Genomic DNA, 16,930 nt, shown 5'->3' on the forward strand with positions numbered 1-16,930 from the left:
ACAATATGAGAATGACCCATTGTAACTAAATTTCTCGGGTTCCTTTACAATGGCTTCCAATTCATTTGGTTGGTGGGAGCCTGGAGGGCAAGAGGAAGGAAGAAGCCAGAGTATTTTGTCCCCATTCTTTCTCAGCCAAATCTGTACAGGAGTCATCTCAAGCAGTGACTACATCTGTTTCATGATTTCAAACTCCTGGTAGGCAGTGACTGGACTCTACTTTCTGCCAGAGAGCCCCAGCTCTGGAGTACAGGATTACTGCTTTCTCGCTGGGTCTCTCCAGCCACAGGGGATGAGTGGCTTCCCACTGCTGCTCAGCTCTTGACTGCCTCACCACCCCATGTTGGGCTCTTCCATTGTCTTTATAACCAGTGACTTCCATTAAATTCCTTCTCTTTGGGAGTGCTAACATGATTTTTGTATTCCTGACTGGATCTGACTGACACAGAGAGACCGGAAGGGAGAAAATGAGTCAGGTATTTCCTTTTCTAGGTAACCAGGGTTACTGTTGTTATGGGTGTGGAAGGAGCCAGGGGAAACAGGACAAGAAAGGAGAGCAAATATTTGTTGAGCATCTTTAGTGTTCCAGTGCTTTATTATCATCTCATCTTCACAGATGAGGAAACAGAAGCTGAGAGACATCAGGTATTTATTGGGATTGTACTGTTAATCGCAGGTGAATAGGAATTTGAACTCAGAACTGATTCTGAAGCGTATCCACTGGAGTGTGCTTCTCCCCTCGCAAACGTAGAGTTCCATTCAGAAATCCTTTCTGAAGGGCCGAGGGGACTAAGATACAAAGAAAGTAAATGTCAGATAACCTGGGATCTGAGTGCCTAGCCCGGCCACACCAAAGTTAGCTGAAGGTAGCTATTACAATGCATCCAAAACAGTACATCTTTAAAAATTGCCTTTTTTCTCAGCCTATGTTCTGCCAAGATTTGGGCTGGCTAACTGAGAAACATTCTTGAGGTTCCAAGGTGTTCATTAAGCGCATCTGCTATTTTGGAGTTGTTTTTTATGGCATTCAGGGCCCTTTTGTTTAGAAGAGTATAATTTATTTGGGAATTTCTTCTCCTCCTTTCCTCACTGCAAAAGCTTATCAGCTCCAAAACAAAATGAAACAAAACAAAACCACTGGGTAGAAGGCATGAAGGAGATCCTCCATCCTTATGTGCTCACATCTACTCCTGTGATATAACCTCAAACCTGGTGACTTGCAGATCTTGCTTTCTCCTGACATTTGACATCTATGTTCCCTTGTTTTCTGGACCTCCTTGGGTGTCCTCACAAAGTCTCATTGAACGTGGCCTACACTCGCCGTATCTGCCTGAATGTGTGGCTCTCCCTTTTATATTCCTAATTTATTTCAGTTATTGGCCTCACAATACAACACGTTTCTCCCCTGGACTGCTTGGCCAGTCATCCCAACCCCCCCACCCACCCCCTCAGACTGCACAGTCTGGTGCCAAATCCTGTGGAGATCAGCTAAGTCACTCCCAAATCTGTCCTCATTCAATAATTATTTCACTGCTGTATGGCAGGCCTGGTATTCGGGGCTGGGGCTACTGAAACAAATGAGGTGGGCCAAAGGAGATAGCTCCTGCCTAACTCTGTATTAGCCCTTTCTCACCTGGATCCCACCACTGATCTCTTTACTGTCTGGGTTGTCTTTCTCCATATTCCTTCCACCCATTTTTGCCTATGCCCCTAGAATGCATTTTGTAAAACTAAAATGGTAAGTCGCTTTCTTCTTTAAGATCTTTCAGTAACTACACATCACCTTCACTGCAGCCTACGTGCCTTGGGACTGTATAGGTGGGACACATCATGTCCATTTCTTCCAGCCTTTACCTGTGATCCTTCAGACCTACACACATACTCCCACAAACTTTCACATCTGCACATGTTATTTCCACTGCTTAGAACACCCTTCCCTAGCTCATGTTTCTGTTTAACCCCCATTCCTTTTTCCAAACCCAACGAGAATCTTCTTCTCTGGAATCTATTCCCTAAGTCCACCCCATGCCTGGGGCTCCCGAGTTATGGTTCCTGTTCTCAGTTCCCACAACACCCAGTGCATACCTTAATCATAATATCACAGCACACTTATCAGATTAATAGGTAAATGCACTGTCTCCTCCACTCTGCTGTGACTTCCTTGAGGGCAGGGAGAGGCTCGGGTTCATTCTACGTCTCTAGCACTGGGCCCTGGATCTGCACACAGTAGATCCTTAAGAGTGAATAGGTGCGTATCTTATGAAAATGTGAAGTAACGTACACTGTGAAATTCAAAATGAAAGACCATTTCTCATTCTTTACAAACTCCCATTTTTTTCTCTGGTCACAAGGATAGAAACAGATCCTACTTTTGCACCCTTGGCTCTCAGTAGAATTAGCTAGCTTTCTTCAGTTCTTACTTATAAGCCATTGAACCAAGACTGAAGTTGTGTATGTTGTCAGAGAACTCCAGCCAGCCCGAGTTGTTCTAGGACCTGTGAAATATCCCTAACAAATTCCCCAGATGTGACTTTTATAAACAAAGTAGAACAGGTATGGTGTTTGCAAGAACTTTAGAAATATGTAAAAGTACAACCAACCATTTCTACACTACTACAGGATTCGTGCCGACAGCATCCTAATACATGAGAGTGCTGCTTTTCTCAGCACAGTATTTTCCTTAGTGGGATTACAGTGAAACAAATAAGTATTCGCATTTCATACAGGTCACTGGAAGTCCCGAGTAACAGAATGAGCAGCTTTTTCCACCCACTAAAGAGTAGATCCTGCTGAAAGAGAAAACATTCTGAGTGGCCTCTTGGAGAATGTGATAGTATAAAAGATGGGCTTAAAACCATAGGTTAGTTCCCGTACCGTTCCTCATCCACCTTGCACCAACCAGAAGGAAAAGAAAAGGACTTATTTACAAAGTACTCCCCACTACTGGAATTGTGTACTAGCAGTGCCAGCGGCACGGGAAGTGTTTAGGCAGGTTTAAGCTGAGTAATACAGTTAGGTGGTGCAAATATTATAAAGCACAGAGTTTTGCCCATATTAAGATAAGCTTCCTGTACCTATTGACACATAACAGAGGTCTGTTTACACAAGATTGCTCTGGCTTTCAGCTCCAAGCTAAATGAGTTTTAAGGAAATACTCCAGAGGGAAATTGGTCGTGGATTGAGTAGGTCTATATTTTGGTTGTAATAGGAGCAGTATTTTGGATATAATCTTCTCAAGCTACATCTACTCAGAAGATGTTTGATTGTACTTCAGGTGTTAAGGATTTACTTCCTACAAACAAAAAAATCAAAGATCTAACTTTCTAGCATGCTTCTGTACACAACGTCACGCCACAGAGGGCCAAGAATCCATGATCGAAGAATGTTGTGATGAGGTGATGCACCATACCAAAGACAGACCACTGTTTCTGCTTTTTCATACTCTTTATTGCCAACAGTTTAAAATGGTCAACATAAAAAAAAAAAAAAAAAGAAACATTTTGATAATAAATACTGGTCTTTTGGCTGTAATAAATAAAAAGTTTATTAACAAGGAATGCACTTTTCCAGCCACAAGTGTCTTCAAAAATTAACAAAAAAAAAAAAAAAATTATAGATGGCCATAGTTCACAGTTGAGCAGCCAAAAGCTGCTCCGATTACAGCCTTTAAACAACATGGGAGCTTCCTCCCTTCTCCCTCCCCTTTGGGAAGTATATTCACAGTTCCAAGTCCTCTGTCTGAAATGCTCTCAACAGAGAGAAGTCAATGCACCTTTCTGTGAAATTGTCTGAAAAACCTTTTAAAACAGGTACGTCAAGAAAAACTGCATTCTGGTTCACTCTCAGATTGTCCAAAGTTAAGAACTGTATGCCTCAGCCTGGTCTGGTTCCATCCAGTCCTGCAGGCCATAGAAGAATTGTTTTCGTACCACCACCTGTCCATCTTTTTCAACATGCTGTAGATCATCTGATTGGCTTCCCCGTAGATCTCACAGTGGAAAAGAGGAGTCCCATAGGGTCCATTCAAGAAGTCTTTTAGTTACATCTCTGTAAGAGCATGTTCAGAGCATATTCCATCCGATTTTTTAATTCTGATGAACAGCCGGACATCAGCAGAGTTGTCAGTCTGAACGTTGTAGATATCCTGTCCTCGTTAATGTAGGTGAGAAGATATTCTTCATTTTGGCTACAGATGATTATTTTCGTATGATCGTGGTAGAAATTCACCTTTTAAAAGTAAACATAGATATTAGACATCTCTAAATATTCAGGAATTAGTCAAGTGTGTCCAGTTATTAAATGGCTAGTTAAGAAATCATTTTTTGTGAACTAAATACACACATTCCTGAAAGGTTCGCTTACCTGAAAGGTGCCATCATTGAAGAGCATCATTAAGGCCTTATCAGATTTCAGCCACTGAAGGAGGTAGAGCCGAGGTCTTCGAATATCGGTAACGCTAGGCAGATCTCCACCCTAGAAGAAATTGGGAGAGTAAATACCCAGACAGATTTTGCAGTTTGCACTCAATTTTTCTAGGCAAATGCCTCTCCAATTTGAGCAGGCATTGGAATGGCCTGGAGCTTCCTGGTCCCACCTCCCAGAGAGATTCTGATTCAGTAGAGCTGGAGTAGGACATAAGCATCTGCACCTCTCACAAGCCTCGGAGCTGTAATGATGCTACTGGTCTGTGGACTACACTTTGTGTGCGTGTGTGTGTGTGTGTGTGTGTGTGGACTACACTTCAAATATCACTGCTCAAAAGCCACATCTAGGATGTACTTACATCCATGAGGTTCTCCTCCATGTAATGAGAGAAGTATTTGAGCACCGTCACTTGACTAATGAATTGTTCAGGAGCATCTGTTGCTGGGAAAACAGAGCACTGGCCAAGCTCTGCATAATAGTGAACTGTTCTGAAAAACAGGAACCATAGGGAGAGAAGAGAAGCAGTTAGTCATTGTTTCTAGATTTCTTAGTGCAAGACTAAAGAAGTGACAGGACTTCATTAACTGGATACACTTACTTTTTGTCTGGAAGGAGGCTCATGTGAGCACCATTGTTGAAAAGGACACCTACAGTGTGGTCTGAGAGCTGGTACCCAAAGCCATATTTGTTAGAGTAATCGACCCATTTGGTGACCCACTGAAAGGAAGTGCTCAGCTGCTCTTTGGGAATGCAGTCAGCTTCTGGCATGTTTTCTAGACATCCTCGAAGGACTCTTGCCACTGTGTCTGCGACACTTCCCATGGTACTGTCTTCAAGGCCTGAAAAGTCAGAGAAAAATATAAAATAATTAACGATAAAACCTTAGGCTTTGAGGGGCTGCTAACTTTCCCTCCGTGACCTCTAAGGATAGAGGACTCAAAACTGTTCCTTGCCTTTTTCCAAGTCCTCTGATTTTACCTCTTCTATGTTAAATCAGGCCATAAAACAAAGGGACTCCAGTTACTTAGTATTAAGCACTGGCATTTATAGTTTTATGGAAAATGCCATTGACAGCTACTTACATTCACTGCTACTGCTGCAGCTGCCAAGAGTCCCTCTGACTATCATGCGAATAGCATCTCCAATCTGCTGCTTATTTTCTACTGCAGGTGTTCCAGATCTGGCAACTGTAGTGGTAGGTGGCTGGAGCTCCTAGAAAAGAGAAGAGTAGACAATGAGTCAAGCATCTCAAATTCATTTCAGGTTGGGAATGCTAGGTTAAGGGGAGATTGTGGCAATTGCTGGGAAAGCTGATCATAAAGCAATGGGCACAAACGATATTTCAGTGACTCAAGTGCATGCAACTATTAAACTGAGAAGCAAAATCTTCCCTTTTAAAAGGGGAAAAGGGAAGCTTTAAGTAAATACAACGTACTTGAATCCTGATAATCATAATCCATGTGATAATTAACAAAGAACAAAATGATACAGCGTGTTTATATCTATTTTATTCTTTTCCAGCATACCTCATCTGTCCTGTGTTTGCTGGGCTGCTGAGTTATCGAAGTCTTTTTCAAATCATGCCTAAGCTTGTAAATTTCTTCATCTTCTTTAGACACTCTATCTGTAAATCAAAGACAAAAATTATGAGCATTAATCTAGGCTAACAAGGTAGGAACAAAACTAGCCACATTTCCTCCTTTTGCATTAATAACCAGCTTATGAGGATTCAAGGCAAAACCAGCATGTTGCCATCACCATCAGGGGCAATTATGCACGAAGCACACTTTAATGTGTATGGTAGGGGAAAAAAAGCTAGCCATCACATTTTGGAATGCAGATTTATCACGCTATAAAAAGTTCAACAGCGTTCAAACATACTGGCTGTTATCTTTTAACTAACTTAATCCACTATAAATATAACACTGGAGACTGAAGAGCAAAAGAAGTCTTATAACTTACTATGTGTGTCAATATATCTTGCTTTGTCTTTTTTGCCACCAAAAAGAGCAGCAGCTGCTTTCTTAAAGAAATTCTTAGCCGGGCTTGACAAGTGGAAATCTGGAACTGTATGACAACAGCTAGAAGAGAGTCTGTCTGGAGTGAAGCCCTGTGGAGTGTCAAAAAAGACTTTAAGTATAACCATTTCGGTAACTGTGATTGATAGCATGTAATAAAAAGACACAAGAAAAGCACCAACCTGCAAAAAAAATTCATGTCGAATGATGTCATCCAAACTGGGACGATCCTCTGGATTTTTGGACAACATGCTAGCTATCAAGTGCTTAGCAGGAGCCAGCAATGACGATGGCATTGTATACCTTGCTTCTCTTATGCACCTGTAAGTTTCTTTCAGATTTGTAGTTTCGAAGGGGGGTCTTCCTAGTAACATTGTATACCTGTGTGCAAAAGGACACTTTTTTTTAGAAATGGTCACAAAGCAGTTCTTTTCCATTGTTAAAATCGAAATCCAAATTTGCTTTTTCATCATTTTGGTGCATTTACTTACATTACACAACCTAAGGCCCAAATATCTGATTCACAGCCATGTCCTTGTTTGTTGAGGACTTCAGGAGAGAGATAGTTTGGGGTACCACATATTGTTCTGGAAAACAAAATATGAAGACCTCATTAAGAACTGTTCTACTGTTTACACTTAGTTCTCTGGATAAAACCTTAGGAGTATTGCATTAAATTCCTGTTTAGAAAAATCTGACTTTTCATTTTTGGCATCTCAACAATTAACATTTGATAGAGCGACTTAATAATTATTAATATTATTGTGGTTTGTGGACTTTAGTATGAATTCACCTTCTCCAAAACATTAATTGAAAAAAAAAAATAAGGGTGTATTTGATCTTCATAAAACCCTGTCAGGATATATCTTTTTTTTTTTTTTTTTTTTTTTTAGGATATATCTTTGACTCTTACCTCCTTCTGTGCTCCAAGGGTTCCAGCCTGGCTGCCAAACCGAAGTCCCCGACTTTTAATTCCATGGCTTCGTTAATAAAAAAGTTCCCTGGATAATAAACAAAGCAAAACCTGAATCCCCTTGAAAAGACGTTCTAACCAAATACACACACACATCCTCTTTGGAGGCAGGCAGCCAGTTGTTTACTGTTAAAGTCACAGATTAAAAAGAAAGATTACATAGGCTAGATCCCAATTAAGAACATTAATGCGTAACAAGGGAGACGGAGAAGAAAAGAACACCTCTCCCTGATGCAGAAGTTCAGTGTTTGGAACATAGGGCTTACCTAGTTTGAGATCTCGGTGTAAGATTTCTTGTTCATGAAGGTACTTCAGTCCAGACACAATCTGCCTGAGGTAGTATCGGACTTCTGGCTCTGTCAACACCTTCCTTGCTTTCAAGATATGAGCCATGGACTAGGAGGAGGAGAAGGAGAAAAAGAGAATCTGTCAAACAAAGTCATCAAAATCAGTAGTTTCCTTTTGCAGGTTGAGTGATGATAGGGAACACTACGATATCATAATTCCCACCGCAGCTAAAATCCCAGATAAAATGCAGTGTGAAGCCCGCTCCAGTTTGGGGGAAGTAAATGAACTCCAAGAGGAGTTAAAGCTCACCCTTCTACTGCAGTATTCCAAGAGAATGTAAATGTTTTCTTTGTCCTCAAAGTAGTGGTAAAATTGCACTACGTGCTTATGATGGAGGATTCTGTGAAGCTCTATTTCTTTGTCGATCTGAAAGAAAAGGGCGAGACAAGGCTTATAAGCCTTCTGTCACCTTTCAAGAGCCAGTTGCTTACACATGCAGAAGACATTTTCTTAAGAGGGAAGGGCCATCCCTGCGCACAAAGAAAATACTTTACTCAACAGTCATACACACCTTTTCCCTTTGATGAGGTTTAGCTACTCTGCTGTGAGGAATGATTTTTGCAGCATACACTTTGTTGTTTGTCAAATCTGTCATCTCGTAACATTTGGCAAAGCCACCCTGAAACAAAGCCGAGAGAGAGAGCATTGAGTGGGGCAGGGGGAAAAAAAGAAAAAACAAGAAAAAAAAAAAAAAAAAAAAAGGACAGCAGGCATTTTTTTAAAAATACCTAAAAATTAGAGGGGAAAAGCAAAATTACGGGGAAGGAAGGGTAGACAGTCGCATGCACTGTACTTTTTTTGAAAGCTCCTTCGGGAAGGGAAGAGCATGCCTTCTCCCTTTACAAAGCTTTGGGGAGGGGGGGAATCAAAAATAAATGTCAGAAAGAAAAAAAGAAAAAGAAAGCCGCGGGGCGCAGGTGGGGGCGGCGCGGGGAGCCGCGCTGCGGGCTCGCGCGCCCCAGAGGGCAGCGCAGGGCGCCGAGCGCCCGGGTCCCGCCCGCACCCGCGCCCGCCCGCCCGCCCCCCGGACGGGGGTGCCCGGCCGCGCCGCCCGCCGCTCGTCACCTTGCCCAGCACTTTGCCCCGGCAGTAGCGCTTCCCCGTCGTGGGGTCCACGATAATCCGCGAGACCTCGGCGCCCGAGTGCGCGTGGTGGTGGTGGTGGTGCGGCGCCGCCGGCGGCCCCTGGCCCGCGGGCTGCGGCGGCGGCGGCGGCTCCTCGGGGGGCTGCGGCGGCCGCTTCTTCTTGGAGTCCCCGCCGCAAGCCTTGCCCAGCGCCTGCTCGCACATCTTGGTGCCGGCGGCCGGCTGGTACGTGATAGTCCGCAAGAGCTCCATCGCCGCCCGCCGCCCGGCCCTCGAGCCCCGCCGACTGCCCCTGCCCCTGCTCGCGCCCGCGCCCGCGCCCGCGCCGTCCGCGTCCACTTGTGAGAGTGCGGCCGCCCGGCCGAGGCTTATATACGGGCCGCCGGGGGGGGCGGAGACTCCGGACGCGATGTGACGTCACGGGCGACGCCCCGCCCCCCGGCCGCCGAAGCGCGCGCGGGGCCGCCGCGAGGTCGGGAGCCGCCGCGGGCTTCCCGCTGCAGCAGGCGTGCGGGCCCCGACGGGCCGGCCTCGGGGAGCGCTCGCCGCCGCGGGCGACCCCCGCCCGCGCTCCCCCCGCGGCAAGGAAAGCGCCCGGCGGACGCGGGTCCCCTCGACCCCGGCCCGCTCCCTGGCGCCGCCAGTCGGGGGCGCTGCGTCCGGGGTCCGCGGCGCATGCGCGCGAGGCCTCCCCGGGCCGTCGGGGGGTCGCTGCGGGGTCGCACCCCGCCGTCTCGCGCCCAGTTGCGGCCCCGCGGGCCGGGCTCCCCGCGAAAGGCCGGGCCTCTCGGGGCGGCGTCGCGAGCAGCGGCGGGCCCGGGCCTGCGGTCGCGGGGACCCTTCCCCGCGGGAGGGCAGCCGGTGACCGCGGAGGGGGCGCCCGCGGAACTGCCCCTCGGGGCGCCCTGCACTGGGGCGCGCGGGCGTCCCCTCGCGGGAGGTTCCAGAAGTGCGGGCGCCGCGGCGAGCGGGCCTGCCCTGACCGGAGGCGGCAGGGGGCCTCTCCCCCCCGGGCGTCCTGCGCGCGGCTCGGAGCCCACGCGGCGCCCGGGGCCGGGGAGGGACGGCGGGCGTGCACGGCCCTGTCCCCGCGGGGCCCCGCGAGCTGCTCCGAGCCCCAGATCCGACTGCTCGCTTTTGCTGACCCGGGGACACCTTCTCGTCCTGCTCACCCTTGCGTGAGGGGCACCGCGCCCGGGGCCCGAGGTGCCTCCTGTCACCCTGCAGCGTCCCGCCTGGGACGGGCTGCGCTTCCGCCCGTGCAGGTAGGAGCCGGGCTCGGCACGGGCCTCGGTGCGGGTGTCCGCACGCCCTCGGGCTCTGCCAACGAGCGGGAGCCGCGCCTCGGCTAATGAGACGCAGCAGACCCTCCGTGCTCCTAGATGCCGGTCAGTGTGCGCGCGCGGCTCGCGGGAGCCCCCGGGGGGCGCTCGGAGGAAGGGCCCCTCAGTCCTGCGCGCCCTGGAGGTCCGCGCCCGTCCCCCGTCCCTGAAGGGAGCCGCGGCCGACATTCCGCGCCCTACGCTCGCCCCCTAGGGCACGGGGGGCGTCGCTGCCATTCCCCGGTCGACAGGGAAAGGCCCCGGGGCGCTTGCAGCAGGTGAGGGCGAGCCCAGGCCTGTTTCTCCCAAGTGAAAGTAGACTTTGCTCCCAGGGTGACGGGGCCGGAGGGGGCGTGGGCGTGGGCGTGGGCGTGGGGGTGGGGACGACCATTCACACCATCCTCCCCTGTAGCCATGAGCCCAGGGGTGCCCTCTGCTCCCCAGATGCACGCAGACCCGTTCGCCAGCCTGGAGCAGGCCTGCTGCCTGGAGAAGCCCGCCTGCACGTCCAGAGCCGTCCCACGCCGTCCCTGCACTTCAGGGGTCGGTGAGGAACTTGCTCCACTCTCCGCTGACGGCCTTCTCGGCGAAGAGGGCCGCGAAGAACAGATGCTCGGGACGTTTCTCATCCTTACTTCAGTTCCTTGGTTACTGCACGCCGGCGTACGGATCTTTGCCAAACGGACCTCAGCATTCGGTCGACCGCGGACGTTCCGCATGAAATCCGGGTCTACGCTCCCGAACAGTCCGGTGTGGACCACGCGGAGGACCACCGTGTGCCGCGCGGGCGGGCGTGTGCGGAGCGCCTCAGGCCAACTGTCGGGATCGCATTTTTCGGTTTGTGGTGCCCTCAGGCGGACAGAACCAGAATCGCAGGCCACCTCGCCAGAAGGGAAGGAAGACGTGTCCTTTCCCACGGAGAGCGTTCTTTAATTCCAAAATAGTGTTTCTCTGTAGCTCTATAGCTGTGAAAACCCCGGGGTGATGTCTGGTGACACCCGGCAAGCTGATTCCAAGCTTTATAGGACAGTGGAAGGGATCAAAAATAGCAAAGTCCCTTCAAAGATTAAGCAAAGGTGGAAGGCCTTTCTCCACCAGCTGTCAGGACTTGTAGTGAAGCTGCCGAGGGTAAGCAAACAGAGCCCTCCCAGGGATAGACTGATCAGATGCAAGAAGTACGGTGTCTGGAAGTGGGCCCACATTATATGGGACTTTGATATATGACCAAAGAGTCCTGACGTCCGTGAGCAAAGCAGGGGACCGTTCAGTAAAGAGAACTAGAATCCGGTGGCTTTTCCATAGCAAAACGAAGCAAAATCCCTCTCTCACACTGGATGACTTTTCCAGGGCTGCCGGAGCAAAATTCCACAGATTAGGGGCTCCAATGACAGAAATTTTTCTCACAGTTCCGGAGTCCGGAAGTCTAAGCTCAAGGTGTGGGCAGGCTTGGTTTCTCCTGAGACCCTGTCTCCTGTGTCCTGACGTCCCAAGTACAGTCGTGTTCTGAGGGTTAGAGCTTCAATACATGGAGGTCAAGGAGACAGTTTAACCCATAAATATACCATATACAAAAAAATCTACTCCAGATGGTATAAAGACGTAAATTCAAGAACAAAACAAAATGTTAGTTGAAATTTTAAGCAACCAAGTTTCTGAGCACAGGACAGGGAAAGATTGTTTTACTGAAATATTTAATTGGTTAGAAATTTAAATCTAACATTGAAGTCTTTGAAAAGTAACTTAATGAATATAAAAAAATAATTTTAGTATTTAAATCTAAACATTACAGGACTCTTGGGTGGCTCAGTGGTTGTGCGTCTGCCTTTGGCTCAGGGTGTGATCCCAGGGTTCTAGGATTAAATCCCACGTCGGGCTCCCCACATGGAGCCTGCTTCTCTACCTGTGTCTCTGCCTCTCTCTCTCTGTGTCTGTCATGAATAAATAAATAAAATCTTTAAAAAAATTTTTTAATTAAAAAAATAAACGTTAAACATGTTAAATATCTTTTATCTTTACTTATATCCACTAAGCAAGATTTTCAAAATCATTCATAATCAGGAAAATGCAAATTACGACTTCAATGTTATGTTCATTTTGAATATATTGCCATTTTAAAAATCATTAAAACTAGCAAATCCTGCCAGTAATCTTTGATGAGGTTTAAGTGTTTCTCGAAATACTTGATCAAAACTTTTATTCCTTCTTCAATTTATTTCTCTACCTACTTACCTCTCCATCTATCTATTTCCTGGACATGTTTATAACAACGTTGGAGAGCAACCATCCCCACCCCATTCACTGTTGCACAAAAGGCCCGTTAACTTACGCAGTGGACTTAGATCTCCCTCTACTGGTACAAAATGGTAATGCTGACCAATGCTGTAAGGCTTTTAATTAAGATGGTTTCACATGCAGAGGTTTCTTTAAGTCATATTTACCAAGTCACTGTGCTGTGCTGAATCAGCATATGGAGTAATGTCACTTCTGAATCTATGTTAAGGGGTACAGTTATTTTCTAATGTCACTTATTTAAACATTTATAAATAACAAAATTATTATAAATAGCAAAAGGAGCAAAGAAAAACAAGCTTCCTGAAAGTGGAAAAAACTGAATGACATCTCCAAAAAATTTTTTTTGAAGAACATTTTCCTCTCTTTCCCTTTATGAATTCTTGCAATTTGCTTATCCTCCACATTCGTACTCCTGGATTTCCTTTGAAGACCATTACTTCAAATGCATGTTTGAAAACTAGTAATAGTGAAGACAATTTTCCCTTACACTATACAGACCTTTTGAGTGTCTGAAGCTGCTGCCTAGACCCCTCTGGCCAACCTAGTAGTCTTCTAAGTTTTAGCAAGCGCCTTTAGCCTGTTAACTAAACCTCTCTTTGTAGATCTATAGATCATGCATTGTTTCCTAGATAGGCTTGGAAACAACCCTCTTGGACAACCTCCCCCTGGGGTACCAATACATGACCTCTGAGCACCGTGAAATAGTCTGCAGCTGACACCACTGAGCCTGCATGCAATCAAGAAGTGTTCCATTCTGCTCCCCTTTTACTGATGAACTGCCCTGAAGCTCCTTTAAAAATCTTTGGGCCAGCCAGAAATCTCAGAGTTGTTTCTTGGACAAGAGTCTTCCTTCTCCCCAGGTGGCCACCTCCTGAATAAAGCTCCTGTTCCTTCCCAATCACAACTTGTTTCTTGAGTATTGGCTTTTCTAGAGTCCAGCAGCTGAATTTTTTTTTTTTTTTGTATCAATGACACTCTTTTAAAGTGTTCATCGCCAACTCTACGATGAAATTCCAGTCAATTGGAATTTTATGTGTGGGTCAACGTAAACCCCTTAAAACATTTAAAAACAAGAACCCTTTTAAAAACATTTTCTTGTCAGTGAAGAAGCCTCTTCTGTCATTCTATCTTAATACTGACATTTTACGAGGTCCCATTTTACCATTTTTTAAGACCAGTTGAAAAAACTGGTTACTTACTGTTCATTAACCTTGAAACATAAATTTATTGGGAAATTTACAGGTATTGCAAGTGGGAAATTAAAAGTCAGGAAAAAATTTAATAAAAACCAGGAAAAAGAAATTGGCTAGATGTAGTTTTAGCTTTCCACCAAAGTCTTTAATGCAACACAAAGACACAGGGAAGATTATTAGAGCTATTCCAAAACATGGCTCTTAACACACAGGAAACAGTTAAAGTCATTAAGCTTCTAAATGTATTTATCAAACTTAAGCTTCATAAACAAAAGGTATATACCATACAAAGACAAAAGGCACTGGATCTCTTTCAATGGATGGGTGTTAACTAGCTCTACCCTAGTGACTGCCCACTTTGGTGGCTGCTGTAACCCCAGGCACATCTTCCCCTGGGGAGTTCCAGTGTCATCACAAAGGTAGGCACTCAAATAGAAGTGGAAAGCTGTTCTCTCTTTCAAATACTTTACTTTTCTGAGTTTTTTTGTCCCACTCAATCAAATTTCCACAGGAGGCAGGAAGAATTACAATTCAATACGTTACCATGCTTCAGACACAAGCCACTCTGGAACCAGTTAGCACTTCACGCTTTCTTTAGCCATCCAAGTACCACCTTACACTCTTCTTTTCCCCCCCCTCATAACAGAGCTGTTTTCATTAACTGGAAACCCTCTAAAGACATATTTATACTCCACTAAATAGCTAAGAAATCTTTGGCAAGTCATTTTGAGACTTCTCCCATCTAGAAACTGGAGATAATATGGACCAAAACGGTTTGTTGTAAGACTTAAATGAAACAGTCCAAGTAAAATGCTTTGAAAGTCTTAGAATATAGTGTTATCTAAATATTAACTATGAGGAATTTCCTATGGCAATGCCTGTATCAGTTTAGCACTTCTCCTTGGTAATCAGCAAATTATCCAAAAGGAAAATGGATCATAAAACCACAACTTTGATACCACTTTCAGTAAAATTAGGGAGAATGACTTCAAAATACTTGTAAGATCCATCAGAAATAACCATAGTTTTCAGAATTTCTATTTAAAATTTCATCTTGAATAACAATTGGATCACATAAAAATGCAAATCTAGGAGCATTTGGGTGGCTCAGTGGTTGAGCTCATGTCATGTCATGCCATGATCCCGGGTTCTAAAATTGAGTCCCACATCTGGCTCCCCACAGGGAGTCTGTTTCTCCCTCTGCCTATTTCTTTGCCTCTCTCTGTGTCATAAATAAATAAATAAATAAATAAATAAATAAATTCTTTAAAAAATGCAAATCTGAAATTTTTGAACATAGTGAAAAAATGAGAAAACCTTCACCATTATGACTTAGGGCGTACACATAGGGCGTACACATAGCTAACATAGTGGTTTTCCACTGGGACAATCCCCCTCCCCACAAGGGTACTTTGGCAATATCCAAAATCATTTCTGATTGTCACAGCTGGGCATGGGGATGCTATTGGCACTTAGTAGACAGAGATCAGAGATACTGTTAAACAACCAGGATGCAGAAGAAAGCCCTCCTACCACAAAGAAGTACCTGGCCCCAAATGTCAACAGCTCTGAGGTTGGGAAACTCTGAAATAAAATACCCAGAGGCAAATTCATATTCTAACATATTTATGTCAATAAATGAGGAAGGAAAATAAATCTATTTAAAAAGTAATAAAACAGAGTAACTTAACTAGCCCACACTTTCCCTTTTCCCTTAAAAACAGAGGCTGAAAGACAGAAAATCTGCTTAAACAAAATAATCACAGAGGAAATTCAAAGAATAATTGGGGACTACTTAATTCCACATAAATAAGATGTATATTCTTCTAAGATCTGACCCGAGAAAACTTCAGAAGTTTAAGTAGACCATTTCTATAGAGGAAAGTGTAGGATATTGTCAGAGAACTGTCCCCTAAAAAGACATCAGTCCTAGATGGTTTCACAGGGCAATTCTGTGAAGCTATCAAAGTTAATAATAATATTAATATTTACATAAATATTCAACAAGTTAAGCATAAGATGGGGGCTTAGATGATATGTGCTGAAAAGTTACTTTACTATAAGTAATATAAGTTATTACATTAATAACTCATGAATATTTATGTAAATTTTAAAATAAGATATTAGGAAATAAAACCTAGCAGCATAGTAACAGAGTATCATGCCACAATGAAGTAGAATTTACCCCAAGAATGCAAGGATGTTTCAGTATTGAGAAATCAATATCACTTAGCAATAGACATAATATTAATGATTCATATTAATACATACCAAGAGAAAGTCAATCATTTTCACAAGTACTTAAAAAGCATTTCACAAAGTCAGCGTCTATTTTTAATAAAAACCCTTAAATTAAAAATCAATAAGATATTTAGCTACAAGGATAAAATATAGCTCTCAACTTAAAAGCTGGCATCATGCCTTATAGGGAAAAGCTCTAGAACTCCAGGTAGGAAACAGCAAGGATGCTCATCTTTACTACCATTATTACTACTCTACCAGAAGGATTGAATCTTAACATTAAAGAAGAAAGATTACAGACAGTAAAATGGAAAAGAACTAAAACTATCACGGTCTATAAATGATGTGACTGAAAAATCCTAGAAAATAAATTTAAAGAGAGATAGCTTATGAAGCATAGGATTCAGTAGCAGGCTGTAGAAATTGATACCCGTGGGATCCCTGGGTGGCTCAGCAGTTTCGCACCTGCCTTCGGCCCAGGGTGTGGTCCTGGGGACCCAGGATTGAGTCCCATGTCAGGCTCCCTGCACGGAGCCTGCTTCTCCCTCGGCCTGTGTCTCTGCCTCTGTCTCTCTCTCTCTGTGTCTCTCATGAATAAATAAATAAAATCTTTTAAAAAAAAGAAATTGATACACAAAAATCAACAATAGTCAGAAAATGGGGTGGAAGAAAAGATCTTACAAAGCAACAATAACAAAAAGTTAACACACCTGAGAACAAATGAGAAATGTGCAAGACCTGTATGAAGAAAACTTTTTTTTTAAGATTTTATTTATTCATTAGAGACAGAGAGACAGAGAGAGAGAGAGAGAGAGGCAGAGACACAGGCAAAAGGAGAAGCAGGCTCTGTGCAGGGAGCCTGACATGGGACTCGATCCAGGGACTCCAGGATCAGGCCCTGGGCTGAAGGCGGCGTTAAACCGCTGAGCCACCCGGGCTGCCCTGAAGAAAACTCTTAAGATGCAGAACACTTGGACAAATGGAACTTTGTTCCATGTTCATGAGAGGAAGATACAGTATATCTTAAATACG

At 45.0% G+C, this 16,930-nt stretch overlaps 2 protein-coding genes across 2 annotated transcripts; one reads left to right on the plus strand and one right to left on the minus strand.

Annotated features, from left to right (window-relative positions):
• Positions 1–3,425: 3,425 nt before the first annotated feature.
• PLK2 (polo like kinase 2) lies at positions 3,426–9,160 on the minus strand. The gene is made up of 14 exons (XM_077897875.1): positions 8,830–9,160; positions 8,276–8,383; positions 8,014–8,130; positions 7,683–7,812; positions 7,357–7,444; positions 6,935–7,030; positions 6,626–6,824; positions 6,388–6,535; positions 5,952–6,049; positions 5,508–5,637; positions 5,024–5,264; positions 4,784–4,913; positions 4,363–4,473; positions 3,426–4,227 (listed from the first exon to the last, which is right to left on the minus strand). Exons 1-14 carry the CDS (start codon positions 9,100–9,102, stop codon positions 4,036–4,038), a joined length of 2,061 nt encoding a protein of 686 aa, XP_077754001.1. The 5' UTR covers positions 9,103–9,160; the 3' UTR covers positions 3,426–4,035.
• A 365-nt stretch (positions 9,161–9,525) lies between these two features.
• LOC144313559 (uncharacterized) lies at positions 9,526–12,123 on the plus strand. The gene is made up of 3 exons (XM_077896494.1): positions 9,526–9,568; positions 9,628–10,115; positions 10,617–12,123. The coding sequence occupies exons 1-3, from the start codon at positions 9,526–9,528 to the stop codon at positions 11,103–11,105; spliced, it is 1,020 nt and encodes a 339-aa protein (XP_077752620.1). The 3' UTR covers positions 11,106–12,123.
• Positions 12,124–16,930: the final 4,807 nt, after the last annotated feature.

Source organism: Canis aureus, chromosome 5, assembly GCF_053574225.1.
Source record: "Canis aureus isolate CA01 chromosome 5, VMU_Caureus_v.1.0, whole genome shotgun sequence".
NCBI lineage: Eukaryota > Metazoa > Chordata > Mammalia > Carnivora > Canidae > Canis > Canis aureus.